General features: G+C 42.1%; 1 protein-coding gene across 1 annotated transcript in view; it reads right to left on the bottom strand.

Moving 5' to 3' along the window:
* Positions 1–1284: 1284 nt before the first annotated feature.
* Positions 1285–11367, bottom strand: part of DISC1 (disrupted in schizophrenia 1) — a 493957-nt gene continuing 483874 nt past the window's right edge. Inside the window, exons 11-12 of the mRNA XM_006874175.1 lie at positions 10517–10634; positions 1285–1394 (exon numbers count right to left, since the gene is read on the bottom strand). Of these exons, the coding sequence (XP_006874237.1) occupies positions 1285–1394; positions 10517–10634 (228 nt within the window). The remainder of the gene's footprint in view (positions 1395–10516; positions 10635–11367) is intronic.

The following is an 11367-nucleotide window of genomic DNA, read 5'->3' as shown; positions in this document are numbered from 1 at the left end:
CTTCCCTCACCCACACTGTAGGCGAATCAACAACCAGCCTCAGGGCTTCTCTCTGTAGAGCCAACCATTGCCACAAAAGGAAAATCAAAAGGCCACCAGGAAGAAGCTATTGCCTTAAGACATGCCTTTGGATTTTTTTTTCTTATTAATTCTTTTCAGAGAGTGGTAAATCCCAGGAGAGGAAAGGTGAAAAGCTAATTCCAGATTCTGGAGTTCATCGGTTCTCCTCTCTTGAGCCTCCTCTCTTGAGCCACTCCTGGTGTGGCTCTGTAGGCTCAGCACTGGGCTACCAACCACACAGTCGGCAGCTTAAACCCATCAGTTGCTCCTTGGAAACCTAATACAGCATTGCCATGAATAGAACTGACTCGATGGTACTTAACAACAATATCATGTGCCTCATAGGAACCCTGGTGTTGGCGTGGGTTAAGCATTGGGTCGCTAATCAAAGGAGAAACATGACACTTTATCTCCATAATGATTTACAGCCTCAGAAACCTTATTAAGCAACTCTGCTTGTCCTATACAATTGTTATGGGGCAGAGATGATTTGATGACAGAATTGATAAGGTGTGCCTCTAGAGTCCCTGGATGGTGCACAGGGTTAAGTTTCCACTACTAACGAAAAGGTTGGAGGTCAGAACCATCCACCTGAGAAGGAAGGCCTGGGAACTGTATCTGAAAGGCCACAGCCTTGAAACCCTATGGAGCAGTTCTATTACGTTTTTGTTATTAAGCACTGTGGAGTTGGTTCTGAATCACACAGCGACCCTGTATAGGGTTTCTGAGGAGCGACTGGTGAGTTTGAGCCACTAGCCTTGTGGGCCAGGTGGAGTCAATGAGATGGCAACTGGTCTATTTGTTTAATTTGTTGAATCATGGGTCTCCAGGACAATGTAACAGTTACAGGGGAAGAAGAGACTAAGGCTCCATCCTCATAGGATTTCAAATCAGAAAATATTTTAGCTGCAGCAGAATGCAAGATAGTTTGGGAAAAGAGATTCTCCTAGCAGAATTGACCCCAGCTCTGACTGACAGTTAAAAGCAAAGTTAGTAAGGTACCCCTCCATATTTTAGTTTGCAGACCACCCCCACCTCAGCCTCCTGGAAGGAACGTGGTCAGCACCTCTGTAGGGAGACCTCAGGGCTCCAGGGCTCCCGTCATTGATTCAGGTACATCAGAGGAAGTGAGCGCTGAGAAGGGCTCTGAGGATGAGGACTCTCCCTCCTGTGTCCTCCCAGCAGCCTACGGGCAGCCTCGGGGCTGCTCAGAGTGGCCAGCTGTCATGAAGGAAGCGGTACCTCCTTTTCCCCAGCCTCCCTGGCTGGCTGAAGCTGCAGGACCATGATCTGTAGAGTGTCCTTCACCATCTGCAGCTCCTTCCTGAGACACTGTGCATGTCATTAAGGAAAACTTCCCAGGTGACCAGGAGGCAGGCTCCTAGCACTCTGGCTTGCTGGAAGCAGGTGGGCACTGCCATCTAATTACAATTTCAAGTTCTTCAAATTATAGGAATGAAATATTAATACAGATTTTACATTGCTTCTTTTACGAGCAGTTGTAATTTCCACAACGTCTGAGGTGATTTCTCTCAAGTCACGGTGCAAAGAGGAACAGGAAGAGTCAACTCTTAGGCTGATAGACAGCCAAAGGAAGATATTACTCCACGGAATAGTCCCAACCTGGGGCAGCTGTTTGTTTGGTTTTTTTTAAGGTCAAAGGAGCAAGATGCTTGAAATCTGAACTTCCTTGAGAATCAAGCCACAATTTGTATATTGGTACTACTGGTACAGAAGGGTACATGGATGTATTCAAACTCATGAGTTCTGATCCCTATTCAGCCACTAAGCAGACCTGAAATTGTGTAACTCACTGTGGACCTCTGTTTTCTAATGAAATGAGGAGTCCTGGTGTAGCACTGTGGGTTAATGCGCTGGACTGCAAAGTCGATTTAAACTGCAAGGTTGGCGGTTCAAGCTCACCAGCTGCTCCTTGGAAACCCTACACAGGGTCATTATGGGTCAGAACTGACTTGACAGCACCTAACAACAACAACAACAAACCCCTCTAGACTCTAACCTGATGTGATCTATTATTACATTCCTGGTACTAGTAGTATATGATGGCGTTCTGGTAGCGTAGTGATTACAAATTGGGCTGTGAACCACAAGGTCAGCAGTTGGAAACTACCAGCTGTTCCATGGGAGAAAGATGAGGCTTTCTGTTCTCATAAAGATTTACAGCCTCGTAAACCCTGTACGGGGTCACTATGAGTCGGAACCGGCCCCAGGGCACATAACCACCACCACCACTAGTATATGAAGCAGCTCTGGTAGTGTAGTGGGTTGCGAGTCAGGCTGCTAACTGTAAGACAGCAGTTTGAAATTACCAGCTGCTCTGTGGGAGAAAGATGAGGCTTTTTGCTCCTGAAAAGATTTCTAGTCTTAGAAACCCTGTACAGGGTTGCTATGAGTAGGAACTGACTCCGTGGTACGTAGCAACCACACCTAGTATATAACGCCCAGGGGATTTGAGATTTGATGGGGAAGGAAATGAGAAGGAGCTTTGCATTATCTCTGTGTTTGTTTTTACTTAAGTCATTGTTTTGTTTTTTAATTTGTTTGTATCTTAGTCTGTAAAGTGGTTTCTAACACACAGAAAACAATCACAGAGAATTCTGCAAGTAGCAATCTGGAATAAATAAGACTGCCATTCTTTTTTAAAAAGAGGTTCTTTTCTGGGTTTTAAACAGAGGAAATAATCAACAGTGGCTCTCCTGCCTATACATAGAAAGGTTAGGTTTCCCTTGCCTTTTGTAACTGCAGTTAGGATGACTCCAAGACAAGCATGGGATAAGAGAGTGAAGTCTTTTAACTTAGCAAGGAAATTAATTCAAACTCATCTCCCAGGAACAAGAGGAAAAGTGAAAATATCGTGATACCACTGGCATATTGTAAATGATCACACTAGATTCCATCACTTGAATGCTGCTGTATCAATATGGAGAACACTCCAAAGGCTATGTGAAGAGTAGCTTGCAGCAAACTTACTGCTTTTACACCAGCTACAGTGTTCTTTTGTTTAAGCACGATGTCAATGCCATGTCAAAAGAAAAAGACACCTGAAGGTTATGTCTGTAGAAAGCTACTCTTCTTTTTAAAATAAGAACGCCAAGGAATCATGGGAGTTTGCAAATGAGGCAGAAAAAGTGAACAACCCTAATAAGCCTTTGGGCAGCTCTTCATTCTCTGTAAGTTTCACCAAACATCAATATTGATGTAATTTACATCCATTTGGTGAGAAAGTTCACTCTTTGCACTTGGACTCCTGGAGGACTGGAGTGTGCTAGGGGTGCAAAGGAGGAAAGGATCCAGTATTGGTCATTTTCTCACTTTTTAAGAGGCTTCATTTTTCTCCATTTCTTTGGACAGCTTGTCTAATCTTTACTGAGAACACACATGACTTTATACAGGCAAAACCATAAGTGGTCCCAGACCAAATGCTATACTGAAATTTAATAACCAAGTTATGCTACATTTATAAAGAGTAAGCACAAAGCTTAAGCCGTTTATGAATCCTGACAAACTCCTGAGGTTTAATTACCTTTGATGTGCAACCTGGGATTACATGCTGCTATTTGTACTATGCTAAATTATTACAAAGGTTTTAGAGACAAATCTAGACAAAATGAGATGCTTCCCTTAAAAATATATATAACAGCAACAACTCATAAAATGTCTAGCAGTGGCAGAAGACACTGAAAAGTTAAGAGAAAGAGACAAGAGAAATGAGTTTACAGAAATGTACTCTTACATAGCAAAACAAACCTCACCTACAATTTCTGCATGTAGACCTAGATTTGAAACTTCAATTTACCATCTATAGAAAACTGGGCAAATCATCAACACTTTATTTATTTCACTTGTAAAATACAGATCTAATGCCATCTTCACAGAGTTAAGGTTAAAAAAAAATTTTTTTTTCCCCTTAAGAGAGTGTGGTGCGCAACCTAAGACAGAGCCATTGCCATGCTGCAATGAGTTTCGATGACGGGTGTTGTTGTTGTTGTTGTTAAGTGCCGTTGAGTCGGGTCCGACCCATAGCGACCCTGTACAGGGTTTCCGAGGGTGTAAATCTTTACGGGAGTAGAAAGCCTCATCTTTCTCCCGTGGAGCAGCTGGTAGTTTCGAACTGCTGACCTTAAGGTTCGCAGCCTGATTCGTAACCACTACGCTATGACGGGTAAGACTGAGGAATTCACACTGACCGCCTAAGACAGGCAGCGTCCCTTAAACAAATAATAAATAAGGGGAAATCTGATGCAGACCGTGCAGACCCGGTCAGGCGTTCAAGTCCCCGTGGGCCCAAGCGTTGCTGACCGTCCAAACCATAGGCTCTGAGGATCAGACTTTAGCCATCTAGCAGACATAGCAAAATGTCCCTTTTCTGATTATTCAGTTATGCTGGTTAGTAATTCCATACATGAGCCCTGGATACCCACAGATAAATGTAAAAACCTTCCCTAAAAGCCGAGACTGTAAATTCCAAAAAGGCAAAGTTTCCCCACCCCCAAAAAAGCTAAAGAGGATATAGAGAAACTCTGTTAACTGATGGTATGTGGAGGGGATTATAATCAATGTAATGAAACAAGGTATATGAATGTTTGAATGTGAAACTGATGATGTGCCCTGAAAACTTTCATTCAATCCACAATAAAAACCTTAAAAAAAAAAAAAAAAAGAGAGAGTGTGGTGCCATTGGTGAGGCCCTGGGAGAAACAGTACTGTTGATTAACAAAACAGACAAAAACACAAGACCTAGGCTTTTCCTAAGCAGGTGCAGACACTAGAAATCCTGGAAAGCTCACATAGTGAGTCTATAGTTGAATTCTAGTCCAAATAACTTAATTCATAGTTGTATTTACAAAATACCTCTCTCTAGCTAACCCACCTGTATAATTACTTACTAAATTCAAGTTCCAAAACATTTGGAAGTACAGATATGAAAGAGTTCAGGTTAACATGTGGAGTTGAAGGGAAAAAAGGAAGTTGTGGAAGAATGTTTTCAAAAGGACTGAACACCGGTAGGTGGAACAGAAAATAACACACAAGGACACATCCACAGTCTATCCTTAAACTCAAAGAGCCCCGGAGTCAGCGCGAAGTTAGGGAGAGTTTTGGAGCGGAAAGGTAACACAATGGCTCTGGCTGTGTATTGAGAATACATGAAAGCAAACGAGGGCAAAACATGTGGAGACAAGTTAGAGGTGATTGTTAGAAATAGTTCAGGCAAGAGAAGATCATGGTTTGGACAGGATGATGGCAATGGAAGTGTTTTAAAAGTAGCATCTGGTGATAGGTTGGATGCTGAATATGAAAAATGGAAAGACATCAAGGTGCCTCCCAGATTTCTGATCTGAGTAACAAACTAATCAAAGAGATGAACTTATTCAGATTGAGATAAATTGGGAATAAATAACCTGGGGGGAAAGAGGGGAGATTTGGATTTGAACATATTAAATTGGGGAAACTTATCAGTCAGACAGAGGTATGGTACTGTGGGTTAATATGCCAGACTGCAAAGACGTTTGAACTTCAAGGTCGGCAGTTCAAGCTCACCAGTTGCTCCTTGGAAACCCTATACAGGGTAGCTATGGGTCGGAGTTGACTTGATGGCACTTAACAACAACAAACAACATTAGTCAGACCAATATAGCTGTTGAGTAAGAAATATGAGATGCACATTTGGACTTATATTTGGTGCAAATTGAAAAGGTTGAAGCAGCAAGTATTTTCTGTTAGGTTCTTAAAGGGGTGTGACTTGTGCATGAGGCTGGATGTACTTAGAGTCCTGGCCTGGCATCAAGCAGCACCAGAACGAATCACTCTGGCACCACACATTCCAAATAATTAGGGAGAATGGAATTCCGTCAGGCTTTTCCAGACATAGATGCAAATAGAACTAGAAATAGAATTGGTCTGCGCCATCTTACCTATTACTCAGAGGCAAGCAGAACTGTCCTTGAGGGCTTTCCTGGGCATTGAAACATGCCAAAAATGTCCTAGCTGCACATTTTCTCCCCCTTTGATGGTATATTGCAGAAGCTGAAGGAAAAAAAAGAAAAAAGAAAAAACTCCTATATAAGCATCCGCCTAATCTAGGCGGTTTTCAGGCAAAGCGTTTTGAGTGTGGAGGCATCATTACACAGATTTAAAGTATCTATTAAAACATAACTGCTAATTAAGAACCAAAATGACTGTGAAATTGTATTAGAGGCTCAGAAGAATGCTCCTGAAAATCTGGGGCTTATGTGCATGGAAGTCTCATTCCTACTGTCCTCAGACACCAGGCTGAGTCGCCACTCTGCTGCCAGTTCCCAATTCATGGTACTGACTGTGTTCAAACACTCACTTGGAGGAGGCAGACTGGTGTGGTCCTGTGGGCTAATGCTTCAGATCGCAAAGCCGTTTGAACTGCCAGGTAGGTGGTTCAAGCTCACCAGCTGCTCCTTGGAAACTCTATACAGGGTCGCTATGGGTCAGAATCAACTCGACGGCACTTCACAACAACAACAATATGTAATTTAGTGCACCTGTCAAGGTGATGCAGGGACATGACTGGTTTGTTCCTCTCCTCAGATTTGTCAATCCAGTGTCTTCAATGTTAAGAGCAAACAGCTCTCCGCAGACTGGCCATATTGCTAATATTAAATTAGAATGCCAAGAGGACTTGTTTGGGAACTCAACCCCACTGTCAATCAGTAGCCTCTCCACACCCCAGCCTCCCTGCACTAACAGTGCCAACTCACATACGTGACCTGTGCAAAGCTCAATATCTTTCACAGGAAGAATGAAAACCAATAGCATCCAGCATTTGAATCTTCTAACGTGGACTTATATTAATTGGGTTCACTCAGTGTCATATGCACAGTAGGTTTTGGCAGAACACTTAATGGCATAAAACAAAATATTACACTCTGTGTATAAGTCTTTAGCATTGTGGAAGGCAAGCTGTTTCTTTCAACCACCCTCAGCTTTGTATCTTTGATAAAAAATCGAAACACAAACCAGTCAGCATTAAGCCGGAAGAGTTTGGCAGCCTCTCTGAATCTCTAGATAAATTCTAATGTGAAACAAAGGCTTTGCTTTATGTAGGGGTGCCTCCACAGAACCTAGTAAATGCATCTTTCTATCTACGCGCATCATGTTCCATTCAAATCTAAGTGCCATTATGTACAAGCTCAAGGATACCTTCTGTGTATTTACTCTTAAGACAGAACAAACTCTGGACTTCAGAGGAAGGTCTGGGTGGAAATCTATGTTGTAGGGTAAGTTTTTAAAGGGAAAAGGATGCTAACTTTAGTAGTAAATAAGTGTTTCTCAACCCTAGTTTGACAGTTCCCAGTGTGTCTCCACTTAGCAAGTATCAGCAAAATTCTCAAATAATAATAATTTCAATACAATAGTTTTACTATACCTTAAAAATTGTAAAGGAGCTTTATGTTCTATAAAACAAATCCATTTACTTAGCTCCCTTCAAAGGAACCAAGGAAGACCGCTGGGCTGTGGTTGGACGATTCTGTCAATGGAAATGCCCTTGGACTGGTCAAGCTATCTCTGTCAGTTTTCTCAGATGTCAATTAAGGATAATCATCCCTACTGTTGGAGTCCTAAGGAGCTCTAGTAGCGTAGTGGTTATGAATCAGGTTGCTAACCTCAAGGTCAGCAGTTTGAAACTACCAGCTGTTCTGCGGGAGAAAAATGAGGCTTTCTGCTCCTGTAAAGATGTACAGCCTCGGAAACTCTGTACAGGGTCACTATGAGTCGGAACAAACTCCACAGCACATAACCATCACCTCTACCACCACCACCACCACCACTGGAGTCTTGGTGCTGTAGGATCAGCAACAGATTGCTAATGGAAAGGTTGGCAGCTCAAATCTACCAGCTGCCCCTTGGAAACACTATGTTGTGGTTGTTAGCTGCTGTTGAGTAGGTTCCAACTCATATCGACCCTGTACGGGTGTCCAAGGAACAGCTGGTGGGTTTGAACCACCAACTTTGGGGCTAGTTCAGTGCTTATCCTACAGCACCACACCAGGACTCCTGGAAACCCTACACTAGGTCACTATTAGTAGGAACTGACTCAATGGCACTTAACAACAACATAGCATTTTTATTAGAATTAAATGATTTATTTTTTTCATGTAAGTCACTGTGTGCTTATTAATTGATTCAAACATTTAGTATGAAATAGTTGAATGCATTGAAAATCTCTTAATGATAAATGTGCTATGATATGAGCTGACACATAGCCCCTGAGAAGGGGTAAGGCAAACAGATTTAGAGGAAACAATTTTCCACCCAAGAATCAGAGCTCTCACAAACTAGGCACTGCTCGTTCTGTTGTTAAGTGCTGTCAAGTCGGTTCTGATTCATAGCGACCCTGTATAGGGTTTCCGAGGAGGGGCTGGTGAGCTTGAACCACTGACCTTGTGGTTCAAATTGACTTTGCAGTCCCGCGCATGAACCCACAGCGCCACACCAGGGCTGTGGGCAATACTATATATCAGAATTATGCTGCCCATCCTTTATGAATATAGCTTCATAGAATCTGCATGAAAATCCTAGAGAAATGTGCTATCATCCTGATGTTGCAAATGAGGAAGCTAATGCTTAAGGCATTTTGTAACTTGCCAATGATCCTGGGCTACTAGATCTGGCTGAGATCTACTGGGGGAAACCCAAAAGCAAGCATCTTGTTTAAATACTGCTTTGTTCCCTCTCAGCCTGCTCCCTTCCTCCCCAGTCCTACTAGGGAGAAGCCCAATTCTCTAGAATCAAACCAGCCTTCGAGAACACTTTAAAATAAGAGACCAATATAGTTCTCAAGGCTGCTACCTGCCTCACATCCAGCCTAACACACAGACCCCTGAGGGGCGATCCCCTCTTCTGTGTTGGGACTAGGGCCTCATTTATGTCCACTGGTATTCTGCACTGCCTCACTTCCATGTGCCCAGTGACACACAGTCACTTGTCCATTCCTGGTGGCCTTGACCCATCGGAAGTACTCAAATCTGTGTAACCTCAATGAATTTGGCATAAATTTAATCCTTCTTCAACTGCATTTTTGGGTAACTCTTTAATAATGGCTTAAGTGCAAGTTTTGCAAAAGGCAGGAAATTATAATAGAAATTCAATCTTTAAAAATCCGTCTCGAGAGCTTCCGGTGGCCACAAGGTCCAGAAGATCTCGGATAGACTATGGTAGCTGGTCCTCACTAGTCTCTTCCCTTTGGCCCCATAGAAACTCTTCAATGAAATGGTTTGATAAAAAAAAAAAAATCTACCTTGAGCAATGTGACAAAAATCACTGATTAAGTTGTAGACATTTCCTGCTATGATTAATAAGCAAAGTCAAAGGTTTAAGGTCATAAATATGGAAGGAAACACATTGTTGAAGCCAGCATTAAATCATGGCTCTGAATACTTGTGACTGAGATTAATCCCCGACCATTTAAAAATACTAACACACACCCCCACACAATAAAGACTGGTAAGAATGTCAATCCTATAAATTACAGCAGCGATGAGAAGCAGAGACCAAAATAGCTACATTTTTCCGCCTCACAAATACATCTAATAAAAGCTGTACTACTGAATAGAAAGAATGAATGAACAGGGAAGTGTTTTTAGCTAGAGAAATGTCAACTTGTGATTAAATAACTAGAAAGATGGACACAGGATGAAGCTGAAATATCCTTTCATTTATCTGCATATCCATCCGTTTACCCTCAAAGATCTAACCAGTGACAAACACATTGTATCCTCAGATCAAAATGGAATACTATGTGCTTTGTGTGAATTCATACTTTAACCAATCCATTCTAACTCCAGCTTTCTCACTGGCAGCTAGTTTTGATAAAGGCATTTGCCGATGAGACACCAAGGATACTCAACCTAGAGCAAGAAAATCTTATTGTTAGGAATTGGAAAGGACTAGATTGTGTTTAACCAACTCATAGTTAGAAATGGAGAATGAATAGTGCAGAATACTGTGAGTTTTGATACCCTCTTACTTGTTAGATGTCAGAATTGCACAATACAATATATGAAGATGAATTTTTGACTACTTGGATTTGAGAAAGCCCCAATAAAATTAAGCCAATCACATATTTTGATTCAGATTATGTCATCCACAGCCAACTTAACCCAACTTTAAATCTGTTGAAAAACTGTGTTTGTTTTGGTTTTACTGTGTGCATGTCTGAACTTGATTGTTAATCTCTAGTGGTCAGGTTTAATAAGAACAAATATTGACTTTCTTACTGAAAAGCAGAGGGGAAACCATGAATACTGAATCATCTCAGTGATCTGGGATGTGCTGTGGTAGAGATACCAGCTGCACCTCTTGGTTAATCCATCTGCAGAGGTGTGGAAAACCCAGGTGCTTTTGAAGACCCACTTTATAATATAACAACCTAGCAAGTGTTTAATCTGCAAGATAAAAAGGATATGGATGAGTTCTTCATCACGGCTATGGATCGCTATGTGAAGTTGATCTTCTAAGTGCAAGAGCTTCTTGCCTATAGCTTCATATTTTCCTTCCAGTTCTTCAGAAACGATGTAAGACTCCTGGCCAGAGAAAAAGGGAAAGATCATTGTCAGCTGTAGACATTTTCAGGGTGGGAACAGAGACAATGCTGTATCAATGGCACACGAAGGAGGATTTCCCAGCAGAACATTCCCAGGTTTGGCCCTTCAATCAGTTAGGACCTTTGTCTTCCCTGTATAGGTCTTTCTTGAAAAGATACGAACTAAGTGATAAACTGTGTCAAAATAACTCCACAGGAGCGCTCTCTCTGTTTCTCTGATCTAATAATGTGCCAATTCTAATATGATTTATCACAGGGAAGTGTGACTTTTCCAGCTGCATCCTCAGGCAAATTCACAATGCAATAGGAACTCTAACAAAGGGGGCAGGAGTCACAGGAGCAACTGACTTTAGCTGGAAGGCTGAAGCTATACCTTTAAGAGTACAGGTATATACTAGAGCACTGAACTGTGGAGTCCTGGTTTGGCGCTGTGGGTTAATGCACTGCAACCCAAAGTTGTTTGAATTGTAATGTTGACAGTTCACATTCACCCTGCTGCTCCTTGAAAACCTTATATAGGGTCCTATGAGTTGGAACCCACTTGATGGCACATAACAGCAATCTAATAGAGTACTGAATATACTGGTTTTCACACCAACTACAGTCTCTGAAGATTAGAGCATTTGGTGGGGGTGGTTACGTGGCGTAAAGTTGGTTCCGACTCATAGTGGCCCTGTACAGGAGGGTTTCTGAGGCTATAAATCCTTACGGGA

The sequence above is a fragment of the Chrysochloris asiatica genome, unplaced genomic scaffold (genome assembly GCF_000296735.1).
Source record: "Chrysochloris asiatica unplaced genomic scaffold, ChrAsi1.0 scaffold00265, whole genome shotgun sequence".
Taxonomy (NCBI): domain Eukaryota; kingdom Metazoa; phylum Chordata; class Mammalia; order Afrosoricida; family Chrysochloridae; genus Chrysochloris; species Chrysochloris asiatica.
This window is presented reverse-complemented; position numbering and strand designations above follow the sequence as displayed.